The following is a 13,534-nucleotide window of genomic DNA, read 5'->3' as shown; positions in this document are numbered from 1 at the left end:
CTCTTCTTGTTGAAACCTAAACAAATCATGGATATTTTCATCTACTTGTAATGTGCCAGTAATCTCTAGTTTGCTTCGACATGCCCAAACCCATGAATCCAACTCACAATAGTAAATAGGTTCTGTTTTGAACTCTTCCATTAATCCAAGGGTGAAGCTCCACGTTAAGAACGCTCGTCGTCTCGTCACAGTGTGTAACAGCCAGACCAACAGCGGCTCCTTTTCCTGCATCCATCACATCATAGAGGAGGGCCAGTAGGCAATTAATGGAAGGTTTTGAAGCTGGACTGACAGAATTCCAAGGTCGGTCATGATTCCACTTTCAGTGCCCAATCCGTATCTGGCAAGAGATCGGTAGGGGTTTGGAAGAGAAGGAGATAAAGAAACCTTGCGTGGTTGGTTATCACTCATCATCATCCCAACTTCGAAGGCTGTTGGGTGCTCAGAGGCACTGAGCACTGACAGCGTCAGCTTCCCAGCTCACAATCATGGTGTTGGCGAACAGTTATTCTCAGTAAGGTCTTCGGGAGAGAGGAGAGAGGCCAGACCCGAATGCTTAATGCACTAACTCTGAACCCGTGAGACAGACGAGTGAGATACTTCTGCATTAAAGAGACATGAGGCAGGCTGAGTCCTCGCCATTGAAGGGGTCTGTTGAGGCCGTGTAAGAGCATTCAAATTGCATTTAGAGAACGGTCCTGACAAGGACGATACTGGGAGTGCAGGTGTATCTTTTATCCAGAGGAGAACGATGACTCACAAACAGCTCTGCGACTGTTTTCTTCAATTCATAAACAACTTTTGTTGATTGAACTCTAGTTTATTTTGTTCTTAAGCACCCCCACTCAATTAAAAGTACAGTAGTTATGATTAAAGATGTTTGCTTTATCAGATAGCGAGAAAACAACTTGGAGGATGAAGGCGCAGCAATGGTTGACCTAGGGAGAAAGTGGATTGAAAGACTTGATTAGCTCTCCGTTAGGCATCATAAAGAATCTTTCTTCGACATGGCCATTGGCGCTAACAATGCAAGGTGCTTTAGTTACCAGTCTTTATCACATAAACATGGAAAGCGAGCATGATGCGACATGGAACTAAACAATTTTGTTCAGGGAGATAAAGTTTCAGAATTAAAAACAGTTTTTCATTGATTGACAGATAGTTCAGCGAGAGTGGGATTTGTGCGTGGGAGAGGAAGAACGAGAGCAGTATATATATCGGGTTGGGCCGATCTTGATCACTGCTGGCCCAACAGAAGTTGAAGGATTCGTTGAGTTGGCTCCTGCTCTTTCTGCTCGATCGGGTTTCAGAATTGGGTTGCGGAATTTGCCTTCATCCTCTTGCCTCATTGGTACTTTCTGGCACCTGGAATCGGTTTCTTCTTCTTCTTCTTCTTCTACTTCTTTTCGATCGATTAATCTAATGTCGATTCGCCATCTTCTCGCTCGTAAGATAAAGATGACAACTTTTAAGAATATACGCAGCGTATTCTTGGAATGATGAATCTATGAGTTACTGCGATATGATTTCGTTGCTCATTGTTCTACTATTCCATTTCTTTCTTTCCTTTTTTTTTTTTTCAAAGAGCGTCTTTTGTTTAGTATTGGAAATGATGCTGAATTCAGAAAAGAACCCTATTCTCCTTCAGTCTATTGCACTCCTTAGTAAACGGCATTTCTCTTGCTTATGATATGTCCCATCCATTGGCCTATGGAGATGAAGAACAGTGCTCTTCAAACCATACTGGCTCAACTGGTTAACCTGGAACCCTAGACAAACCACTCCAGTGAATCTGGAAATGCATGCTGCTGAACTGAATTTTGGGTATCTGTCTGGTTTTGAGAACTGATGAGGATCTGAATCTTGGCGTGGTCCTATGTAAGTCCGGCTCCCTTGTTGCTATCTAGAAGTTTAAAAAGCTTGTTCTCTCTAATTCTTGGATTCATTATTACCAAATTTGTGACTGTTCTGAACACCAATATTCTGATACCAACATTTTGAATTGACACCGAACACCCTCTTGATCACATGCAAATGAATGCTGTACAAATAGCTGTTTTAGACACTTGGATCTACAACCTATTGATTATCTCTCTATTAAGATCATCAGCATGTGCAATGCTTCTAGCTCCTTTCACAACAATCTTAACTGATTGAAGTAAATCCCAATAAATATCTTTTTTTTCTTATTTTTTTTTCATCTCAAAATTCAAAAAGCTTCTCTATTACTTGGATCATTAATCTTGATTGGCTCACCCCACATCAGATGGATATTTATAGGCAAATGATTCTGTGATTGTAACTGTAGTTACATTGCTATATAATGCCATTTAGGCATTTAGCTTCTGTTGACACATAGATGGTATTTCCTGATCACAAAACAGTTTGTTATACTAATCTGATAGGATAAGATAAAGATAAGTTTGTTGTTATTTAAGGCAAGATCCTGTTTTCGAACTGAAGTTAATTGTTTCTGGCCTGCCAGAGATCAAGGGTATAAAAATAGGAAATCTGAGATGAAAATTGAAAAAAGGAAAACCAAGTGGGTTTCAACCCAATATTGCATTTGCTTCTTTGGTCCATATAGGAGAACACGCAGTCATGTAGAATTCCACCTTGTAGAATTTGTATACTCTACATGTTTCATTGTTTTCTTGGTTGTCATTAGGTTATCCAGTTTTCTATTGATTTATACTTTCGATGTTGTGTTATGGGCTGTTCGGAGGGGAGATATAGGCTTCTTAGATCAGACATGGGAATGTCTTACTGATCTGTGATTATATGTGATCTCTGCTATCTTTATTGCACTAAAACCGCAAGATTAAGCTGTATTTTGATTTCCAACTTATGTTCTTGACATAATCCTCCAGCACAAGTCAATGCGCTTTTGAAAATGTTGTGCGTTTAAAGGTTAATATAGCTATTTGAATGCTCGCTTATGCTACTAGTTTTAAAAGAGGGACCATATCAAGCAGGGAAGGATAAAATGCCAATGCCTTTGTCAATTCCAAACTCATTGTTTGCTTTTTATCCATACCGGCTATGATAAAGACGAGCAGATTTGGATAAAATGGTTGGAAAAGAAAATTTGTTCTTTCCTGGGTTGAAGATATAGATCAGAATTATGAAAAAGAAAAGAGAAAAAACACTGATGAATAAATAAAGGTAAAAACTTATCACCTAGAGCAGCACCATTGATATTTTATTTCACAGTTATTCTTTGTGGAAAATTTCTTTCAGAATTCAGCAACATCCATATATATCTTTTCGCTTAGTTCCTTCTATTCTATACAGTTAGCTGTGTAGTAAAACGTAAAAGCACATATATATGTAATAATCTTTGCTGCAATTCTCCAGTTATATGAATTCAATCAGTTGCAGCACTGTTCTTATCGAACCAATATCAATAGTTTCTGAGTGAATAACAAATCACATGATGCGGCCCCTTCATGCTGTGTGAGTAAGACCAATGACTTGCCTAAAATGGGGTGGTTTGAGGTAGGGATTTGCATTCGATGCTGTGCTTGCATTATTGTATAAAACAAAGCCAACTGTTTCTGTTCTAGAATTTAAAATTTTTACTCTGATGATGATGATATTTTTAACTTAAAGGCGGCCTTTCATCCTCCATGTGCATTTAACAAGTGCCTTGTCGTCCAATGAGGTAGAAGCAGACAAAAATTCCAACTCTCGGAGAATCCATGAGATAGGTATGCTTGCTTATTTGATGACAACTGCATGTGTTCTTGCTGAAAGATATCTATGTTTTATCTGTCGACGCGCAAGTCTTCATGTTCTTGTTCCTTCTGCTTTTCTTGTAAGTTCTCTATTATCTGCACTGGATACATCTAGAAGTGACCCTATATAAGGAACTGAAAGGTCTCTTCCACCTCCACCCCTTCTCCCTTCTCTGCCTTCCTTTCTCTTAGCTTTTCAGCTCTTGTAGGAATCAAGAGAAAATGTATGCATTGTTCTGGTCATCGATGACTACTTAACATCTGACACAGGAAGTATGTTGCAGCCAAGGATGACTTGCCTACGAAAGTAGTATCACCTTGTTCGAAGAATAAGAGTTAGAGAGCGATACCGTAGGCAAGTTGTCTTTGGCTACATGTTGCTTCCTGAGTCTCATGTTAAGTCTTGAGACGAAAATATATGTTTGTTTCTTCTGTGATTTGGATTCAAACTAGGTATAAATTTCTATGTTATGTCTCTTCTGTGCTTTTGCATTCAAAGTGAAGTTGATATGGAACCGATAATATGGAGTATTCGTTGACAGTTCCTATCAGATCTCATATTATAATGTTCTAGAATAGTAAGCGAGGATCAAAGTTTTACCATCCAATTAGCCTGTTTTTTGAGGTGTAACACAGTTAAGCTTTCTTGTTAGGTTTTGAAAAGAGCTCACTTTTGTCCATTTTGGCACTTGAAATATTATCTAATTCCTTTTATGATAAGCTGTTCTTGCTTTTCTCAGTGACAGCTCTGCCTTCTTTTTCTTCTATGTAATCGAACCCATTTTGTGATTAATATTCTGTTGATGATATAGAGAATCTTCAATATATAAATACAAATATTAAAATATTTTAATATTTTATTAGAATTGTATTTATACATAAGTGAATATATATAAGTATATATTGACACGAATAACATTATTCACCCTTCATTTACTTGTCAACAATAAAAAGAAAACATCTAGTTCACAAAGGACTAACTCAAAGCTAACGTCCACCGGAAGATATGTGTGCAAAATGTCTATTTTACAAAGTCTCTTACAAATTTTAATTGGATGGCACTTATGAATCATTGAAGTGATACGTCAAAAGTGGAGGTACTGATTGAATTTGGAATCGAACGTTTTCAAACACATCTATCTAGATTTTTATTGATTAGTGGAGTATTGATTTTAACATATTTAAATACTTTAAATTAAATTAAAGAATCATTAATTAGATTTATTTATATATTATATCTGTCTTTTCATTTTAGATTTCAATGAATATTTGAATATTTTTTCCAGAATATATATATATATATATATATATATATCTCGTAGCACACATTACTTATAACATATATTAATTAATGTGTTTAATTTTTTAAAAAAATATAGATGAACTTCTAAAATATTTTTAATATTATTTGATAATACTAATTTTAATACTGCAATGAATTTAAATTTATATGTAGATATGTATATTATTTTAAAAATCAAATTAAATTAATTAAAATTATTATTTCTTATTTGTGATTACATTGTAGTATAAAATTCATACATTACGTTGGAATTCACTATATAAATTATTAACAGATTCATTTTAATATAGAAAATTATTATATTTATTTTTTATAAAATAATAATAATAATACTAATGTATATTTATTTTTATGATAATAAAATATATAATAATATTTGTGAAATTTTGAAAAATATTTAATGATATAATTGAATAACAAATTGAGAAAAATATTTTTAATAGTTTTTGATATTTATTTAGTTGTATTTACTTTAATCTATATTTAAATTAGATATTTTTGCATGAAATATTATGGATTAATGATGCTTTCATTTATTTAAAGATTCTTGATCGTGCTATTATAGTAAAAAAAATAAAAAAATTATATGTATTTATAAAGATTATAGTTTAAAATATGAATTATAAAACATATATAGAATAGTAAGATTAGTAATTTAAAATTTATTGTTTATGTCTAAAAGCGAAAAAAATGACAAGCTGGGGATAGGGTTGGAAGTTTGATGGGGCATACACTCCATGTGGTCTTGTAACACAAAAAAGTCAGTGCCAAGCCGGAAAGAGATTTCTAGTGTTGACTCTCCGACGCTCAAGTTAATTTCTCGGTGATGTGGAGAATAGCAAAAGAGTGTGTAGAATAACAAAGTTATGCATACATCCATCTGTAGATGAAAACATCTTTTTATAGTGTCATTGTAGTGTCTGCGCACGCATATCAAATTGTGCACACATTTTCCCAAACATCCTTTGAAAAGACAAGTCAAAAAGTGTCCATGACACCTTTCCTTAAGCGGGCATGAATATCTCTGATGTGATAGGCTGAAAGCTTCCAAAGTACGATTTGCTTGTGGAACATGCTCTGTTGTCAGTGACACAACCCTCCAAAAGAGTACGAGGAGATGCATGGATTGGTCCCGCTATAGGTCGACCTACGTCCGCTCGGCCGGGACACCCCCGCTCGGTCATGCTGAATAGCACAATCTTCCTTCACTTATCTTTTCCATAGCCGAAGGGCTACATCTCTCTTGAATGGACACGTCGTCTGCTCGGTCGGGACGACGACCGAGGGATGCCCTGCCTATTTGTTTCTTAACCTCGAGTTATCCGTTTGGCCTTGCTCATCAGTTCGGACATGTCGTCCGCTTGGCCATAACTACCCCGCTCAACCGACTTTGACTCCTTCCTTGCCTTTGACTTCCATGCTAGCCGGTCTTCCTTGTTTTGACCTATTTTTGGTGGGGCCTCACTTCATCATCGCATCACGAGTCTTCCCCTCAAGTCTAGTCGAAGGAGGCTGCAAGTTCGACTGATTGGATAGTTATGTGTTTTAGAATTCTTTCTTCCTGACTGGGTGTTCTGAGGTTTAGAACCGTCGCTCGATTGCGATGTTTACTAGCGCAAAGGTTTATAGTCGCCGCTCGATTGTGATATTCCCTGCACAAGAGTTTATATCCGCCGCTTAGTTGTAATATTCACTGCACTAGAGTTTATAGTCGTCGCTCGGCTGTAATATTCACTGCACCAAAGTTTATAATTGTTGCTCGGCTTGATCGTGGACGACATTTAGTCGTTTTTCAACTTCCTTCGGCCTTCGTGCCATTGCTGTATTATGGTTACATGTCGCCGTCCGGATTCATGCCTCATTCAGCTCCGTGACATCGCCATTGGACCCAGCTCCTTATCCGGCTCATATTTATCCATTCTTCCGGATTACGACGACTCGATCAGCATCACGACTAGCTCATCGGTATATTAGAGGGTGCCCCCTGGGCCAGGGTACGTTATCATACTTACTCTCCATTAATTTCATTATTTAACTATTATCCTGCTCCTTACATATTCGTGGGATCTGCCTCGAGCATCAGGGTGTAAGGGACCAAGGAAACCTGGGCCCTATCTACAGGTAGCATTGATCGGAGGCGTTATGACGACTCGGTCAACATAGAAGACAACTCATCACACTCCCCCTTTGGGTCATGACAACTTGGTTTATATTCCAACCATGTCATTTCGGCTGTTCCGTCTTCTCAGATTCCCGACAGGATCATATTGGTGTCGTCTGTAGGAACTTCGCCTGATATGGAACGTGACGATGGATGATATCGAAAAATTCTGCCATCCTCATGACCCCGGTGGGTTTCAGCAAACATATCATATTCTCCTCACTCCACGGGTATTCGGGAGTCGAGGAACTGAGTCAAAGCCTCTGCTGGTCGACATGTTAATTTTTTCGTTATATTTTCTCTTTCGGTCATAGGATCTGTCACAGTTCCTTAATCGAAGACTCCTATGCTGATCGACCAGGTTTAAATTATATTCGAGCCACGGGCTCAATATAAAAGACTCCCGTGCCGATCAGCCGGGTTTAAATTATATTCGAGCCACGGACACAATATCGAAGACTCCTGTGTCGATCGGCCGGGTTTAATTTATATTAGCGCCACGGGCTCAATATCGAAGACTCCTGTGTCGATTGGTCGAGTTTAAGTTATATTAGAGCCACAGGTTCAAGAAGTCGAGCGACGACTATAAACCCTTGAGTTAGAGACTCCCGTGCCGATCGATCGAGTTTGAGTTATATTAGAACCACGGGCTCTAGAAGTCGAGCAGCGACTATAAATCCTTGAGTCAGAGACTCATGTGCCGATCGGCCGGGTTTGAGTTATATTAGAGTCACGAGCTCTAGAAGTCGAGTGACGACTATAAACCCTTGAGTCAGAGACTCTCGTGCCAATCAGTCGGGTTTGAGTTATATTAGATCCACAGGCTCTAGAAGTCGAGCTGCGACTATAAACCCCTGTCTATGCCAATAGTCGAGCGGCGACTATAAATCCCTGTCTACGTCAATAGTCGAGCGATGACTATAAACTCCTGTCTACGCCAACAAGTCGAGCGACGACTATAAACCCCTGTCTATGTCAACAGTCGAGCGGCGACTATAAACTCAGGTCTACGCCATTTCTACTGGTCTCGGACTAGCTTATTGATGTTTTTACCTCCCCCGTTCGGGGTCGAGCGGTCTTCATTGGTCACGGACCAGCATATCGAATCTCTTATCTCCCCTGTTCGTGATCGAGCAGTCTTCATTGGCCTTGGGGAAACATATCGAATCTCTTATCTCCCCTGTTCAGGGTCAAGCGATGTTCACTAGTCTTGGGGTAGCATATCAAATCTCTTATCTCCCCCCGTTCGGGGTTGAGCGGTCTTCACTAGTTACGGATCAACATATCGGATCTCTTATCTCCCCCGTTCGGGGTCGAGCGGTCTTCACTGGTCTCGGGGTAGCATATCGGATTTCTTATCTCCCCCGTTCGGGGTTGAGCAGTCTTCACTGGTCACGGACTAACATATCGGATCTCTTATCCCCCCAGAGTTGAGCGGTCTTCGCTAGTCTCAAACCAGCTTATCAGATCCCTTATCTCACCGGTTCGGAGTCGAACGGTTTTCACTGGTCTCGAACCAGCATATTGCAGCATCCATCTCCCCCGTTTGGGGTCAAGTTATCTCCAATGGTCTCAGACCGTTGTATCTCCACTAGTCCCAGACCAGAGTATCGCCACCGGTCTTGGCCAGAGTATCTTCACTAGTCTCTGACTAGGATATCCTGTGGGTTCCATGCCCTTCGGTTGCACGAACCTCGCACCCATTCGGGACACCGATGTCGTGCTTTTCGATCTCTTGCGATCCTCTCCCGGGCAGCATTATCCTGCTCGGTGCTATTCGATTGTTGGGTTAGTATTTTACGATCGCCAATTTAGCATTCTCTTGGCCGCTTAGTTAGCACTTTCAAAGTTGCCTGACTAGTATCGCTCGGTTGTCCGCTCGCTACTCACTTGAACTACTCGGTCAAATGCTTGACATGCTCTAGATGGCCTGGTCAGTATTTTACAATCGACTAGCCGACCTTCACTCGACCGCTTGGTTGACACTTTCATAGCCACCTGATCCTTATTACAAGACCGTCCGCTTAGGCACTCGCTTATATCGTTTGACATCCTTGTGGTCACCCGGTCGGTATTTTACGGTCATCCGGTCGATATATTTTGGTGGCTCAGTTAGCATTCTCCTGATCCATCGGACGACATCTTTGCGGTCGCGCGCTCGGCATCGCTCGTCCAGCGTCTCCACTTGATCGACATCCTTTTGATTGCCAAGTCAGCACTTTCTCGGTTGCCCGCTCGGCATCGCCTACTCGGTCGCTTGCTCAGCTCGGCATCCCGCGTGTCGTTCGGTCAACTATCATTTTACTCGTTGTTCACTTGACGTTTTTGTTGTCCGTTTGGCATCTGTCCGGTTATCGACTTGGTACTACTTTTCGTAGTCCGCTCGACATCACTACCATTACTATAGTGACCGCTCGCATGACCTTGTACAGTGGGTCCATTTGACTCCGTTAACGAGAGTGATTCAGCCTTTGCGATAGACTGTCCAGTCAATCGGACTTGCACCTCCTTCGACTAGACTTGAGGGGGAGGCTTGTGATGTAGATATGTCTGAAGGGTATTTTGGTCCTTTTATGTGTAAAAAAAGGGGGGGGGGGGGGGGGGGTCTTTTGCCGTTCTGGCTTCCGTTGCCAAGAAGAAGGAGAAGGGGCTTTGGCTTCGTGTTTTTAGGAGGGGGCGACCAGGGAGAGCAAGGGAGAGGAAGGGGTTTTGGTCCGCTGCTTCCGACGATCCGACGCCAATATTGGCTGACAACTCCTGCGCTGCTCCTCTCCCCTTCCATCGTGTACACGTCGACGCCTCACGCACAGGGACATATTGAACAATCGCTGCCTCCTCCTTTCTTCACGTTGATGCCGTCGAGGAGCACTGCTGTCACCTCCGGTGCCACCTCTAGTGGCCTCCGTCGGCCACTCAGAGCGCTCTCCAGCACTACCGTCACCAACGAGTGCCTCCTCAGTCGGCCGTTGCAATCCCCACAGCCACTAACACCCTCACCGCCACCAGCGGCCGCCTTCGCCTCCACAGCGGCCTCCATAGCTGTCGTTGTCTCCAGCCGCAGCCGCCACCTCCATAGTGGCCTCCATCGCCGCCGTCGCCGCCTCGTCCAGCGACAGCCACCAGCCGACCCACGACTTTCGTCGATCTCACAATGCCATCGCCACTATTGGCACTCCTATCGCCAAATCCGACCATCCAGCACCGCTGCCACGTTCACGACGCATGTTTCAACCCTCGATACGCGATGTCATACACTTCCATCGCCGATCCGATATTCGATCCATGTTGGCGTACAGTTTTGGTGTTGATCTGGCGCTTGAGCCACCGCTGATTTGGCCTTCGGGCCACTACTATTGCACTCTGCCTCCATGATCTGTGTGTTTGCCCTGCGTGCTGTGTTCCTGCCATCAAGCTATTGTGTTTGGCTCTTCACACCATTATTATGATTGTGAGTTGTTGATATTATTCAGCCTGTGAGTCGCTATTACGATTCAACCTTCGTGCCATTGCTGTATTCTGGCTACGTGTCGCCATCCGGATTCATGCTGCATTCGGCTCCGCGACGTCGCCATCGAACCCAACTCCGTATCCTGCTCATATTTATCCACTCTTCCAGGTCACGACGACTCGATTAGTATCACGACTAGCTCATCGGTCTACTAGAAGGCGTCCCCCTAGGCCAGGGTACGTCATCGTATTTACTCTACATTCATTTCATTATTTAACTATTATCCTACTCCTCACATATTCGTGGGATCTGCCTCGAACATCGGGGTGTCAGGGACCTGAAACACCTGGGCCCTGTCTATAGGTAGCATCGACCGAAGGCTTTACGACGACTCGATCAACATAGAAGATAACTCATCATACTCCTCCTCTAGGTCATGACGACTTGCCCCGTATTCCAATCACGCCATTTCGATAATTTTTTTTTTTTAATTTCCGACAAGATCAATGTGACTTTATAAAATACTAAGAGTAAAAAGATAAGTAAATTAGGCGTATGATAGGTAAACAATTTCAATGAGTTCAAAATTTATATATATTTTTTTATTTTTTAAAATTTATAAAATATTTAAATTATTTTTAAAATAAAAATAATATTCTTGAATGGTCGTTAATTTTTAATTGATTCGTAATCGACAATTCTGAATTGTACTTGTTTTTGAAGGTTAAGGGTTGATATTCTGTCGGTTCTAAATCGTGGAAGTGTCTGTTTCGAAATATATACTGTAAACTGTGAAACAGCTAAAAACTCGAATTCCTTCCGAAAAGTATATAAAAATACAATTTTTTTTCCCCATCCATTTTCTTCTTATGGTTTTTTTTTTCTCTTGGATCATTTGAAGAGCAACTCAATGCAATCCCGAGTAAGGGTTGAGCAGTAGCTGCTGGTTAAAGAAGAACCTCTGGTTCAGCACAGAGAATTCATCTTTGAATTGGATTTCTTCTGCATCGGTAGTGGAATTACTGTTCTGCATCAGAGTGGAATTTGCAGAGATGGAGGAAGATGACTCTTCGCTGGTTCTCTGCTTTGGTTCAGCCAACAGGAGCTGCTGGTTCATGCAAGGGTTGGGGATTAGTTCAGGCAAAGTGTCGAACAGGCTGTGGGCAGCTCCGATGCCCTCGAGGAAGTCTGAAACCGATAGTGATTTCTGCAACTGGAGACCGCCCGATTGGTGCCTGTTGGCGATCTCAAAGTTCGATGTGTTGCCGCGATCGTTCCTCATCGTGTCGATGAACTCTTCTTGTTCCTGTTCTTCATCCACCGGAGAAGGTGTTTGCTCCTGGTGGCTGTGTTTCTTGTAGATCCTGCACAGCACCCAATCATCCAGCTGCAAAACATGATTACACATCAAACTTTAGTATGGTCTTTCTAAGGAGCTTTAACACTGGACCTTTCAAAAGTTAGTATCTATATATATGTCGAAAGGTAGGTCCAATATTATCGACCCTCGGTTAGATACAGACAGATAAATTACAAGGATGAAAGTTAGTATAGTTACCCTCATGGAAGTGTTAGAGAACTTTGGGGGCCGATAGGTGTTGCTCGGTCGGGCCTCTGCAAGTCGATACTCATGCATGATCCAATTTGTCTTATGCCCCTTGGGCGGTCTTCCCTTATAAAACACAAGGGCCTTCTTGACCCCGATGTGTCCATCTCCCCGGCTAGACCGAATGGGTTTGTCGGTCCCGGTCGCCTTCCAATAGCCCGATGCTGCGGCCCGATTCGGCCTCACTCCATTCGGGTACTTGCGTTCTCTCGGGCTAAAGAAGTACCACTCTTGCTCTCCAAACCTTGCCTTGGCTACATGTTGTATTAATTATATATAATCATATATCATTGTATATACAAATGAAATCTGAAACCAATTTATAGTAGATCTGCTAAATTACTACCAGGGAGGTCCCATGGATTACACTTGTAGATATCAACCTCGGCGATGATGGAAACCGGGCACGGTCGACTGACAGCTTGATTACGAAGATAGTGCAAGATGAGTTCCTCATCAGTCGGGTGGAAGCGAAACCCCGGTGGAAGTGTCGCTGGATCACCGGCCATCATTAAACCAAATCGCAAACAAACAATTAGGAGGAGGAGGAGGAAGAAAGAACTAGTTAGTAAAGATGAAAAGATTGAAATTTTTAGGTGCCTAGGGTGGATGAGCTTTTAAAGGCTAAGATTTTTGTCCTCTTGTGTGACATCCATGTAACATATAACATGGCCTTCCCCTTCGCATAGCCATCTGATTGGCTAGACAAACCGCCGACGACCGTCGTCCGATCGACCGTAATCTAAGCATATTTTGATTGCTTTCTCTTTCGACAAGTGTGCCAATGGGGTGTGAGCCTTAGCTCCATTACTCCACATCAACTACAGCCAAAAAAATGAATGTGGACTCTTGGCATGAAGGACGATTTCCAAGTCACTTGTCAAAGCACAAGAAAAACCTACCTTCACCTCGAATAGAAAAGCGACACGTGGATTTTCGATATTAGCTGAGAATATTAACTTATTGCTTCAATATTTGATCATGAGTAATCATGCATGAAGACAAAATCAAAAGGGTCACATCCTCTTCTTTCCTTTAATGGATACGTGATTAACCAAAATTAATTAATTAATCACTATCAAATAATACGCGTGGTGGAATCTAACAGGCCATGAACAAAAGAAGAAGAATATTAGATGGTGGTCCCGAAAGACTTGCCAAGATAATTAAGTGTGTGGAAATGGATTAATTAATTAAAGGTTAAGTTGTTGATTAGTGGATGTCATTAGCTTGGAAGATATATGACATCGATGCATCAAAAACAGTGACGTGCATGGAT

At 41.6% G+C, this 13,534-nt stretch overlaps 1 protein-coding gene and 1 long non-coding RNA gene across 2 annotated transcripts; one reads left to right on the top strand and one right to left on the bottom strand.

The window, feature by feature from the left end:
• The first annotated feature begins 1,159 nt into the window (after nucleotides 1-1,159).
• On the top strand, nucleotides 1,160-4,213 carry LOC122006800. The gene is made up of 3 exons (XR_006118753.1): nucleotides 1,160-1,351; nucleotides 3,358-3,498; nucleotides 3,613-4,213. It is a non-coding gene; the product is annotated as an uncharacterized LOC122006800 (long non-coding RNA).
• A 7,150-nt stretch (nucleotides 4,214-11,363) lies between these two features.
• LOC122004047 (NAC transcription factor 29-like) lies at nucleotides 11,364-12,846 on the bottom strand. The gene is made up of 3 exons (XM_042558990.1): nucleotides 12,602-12,846; nucleotides 12,208-12,509; nucleotides 11,364-12,036 (listed from the first exon to the last, which is right to left on the bottom strand). Exons 1-3 carry the CDS (start codon nucleotides 12,765-12,767, stop codon nucleotides 11,557-11,559), a joined length of 948 nt encoding a protein of 315 aa, XP_042414924.1. The 5' UTR covers nucleotides 12,768-12,846; the 3' UTR covers nucleotides 11,364-11,556.
• Nucleotides 12,847-13,534: the final 688 nt, after the last annotated feature.

This window comes from Zingiber officinale, chromosome 7B (genome assembly GCF_018446385.1).
Source record: "Zingiber officinale cultivar Zhangliang chromosome 7B, Zo_v1.1, whole genome shotgun sequence".
In the NCBI taxonomy this organism is placed as follows: domain Eukaryota; kingdom Viridiplantae; phylum Streptophyta; class Magnoliopsida; order Zingiberales; family Zingiberaceae; genus Zingiber; species Zingiber officinale.
Note: the sequence above shows the minus strand (reverse complement) of the source record. Positions and strands in the feature narration are given on the sequence as shown.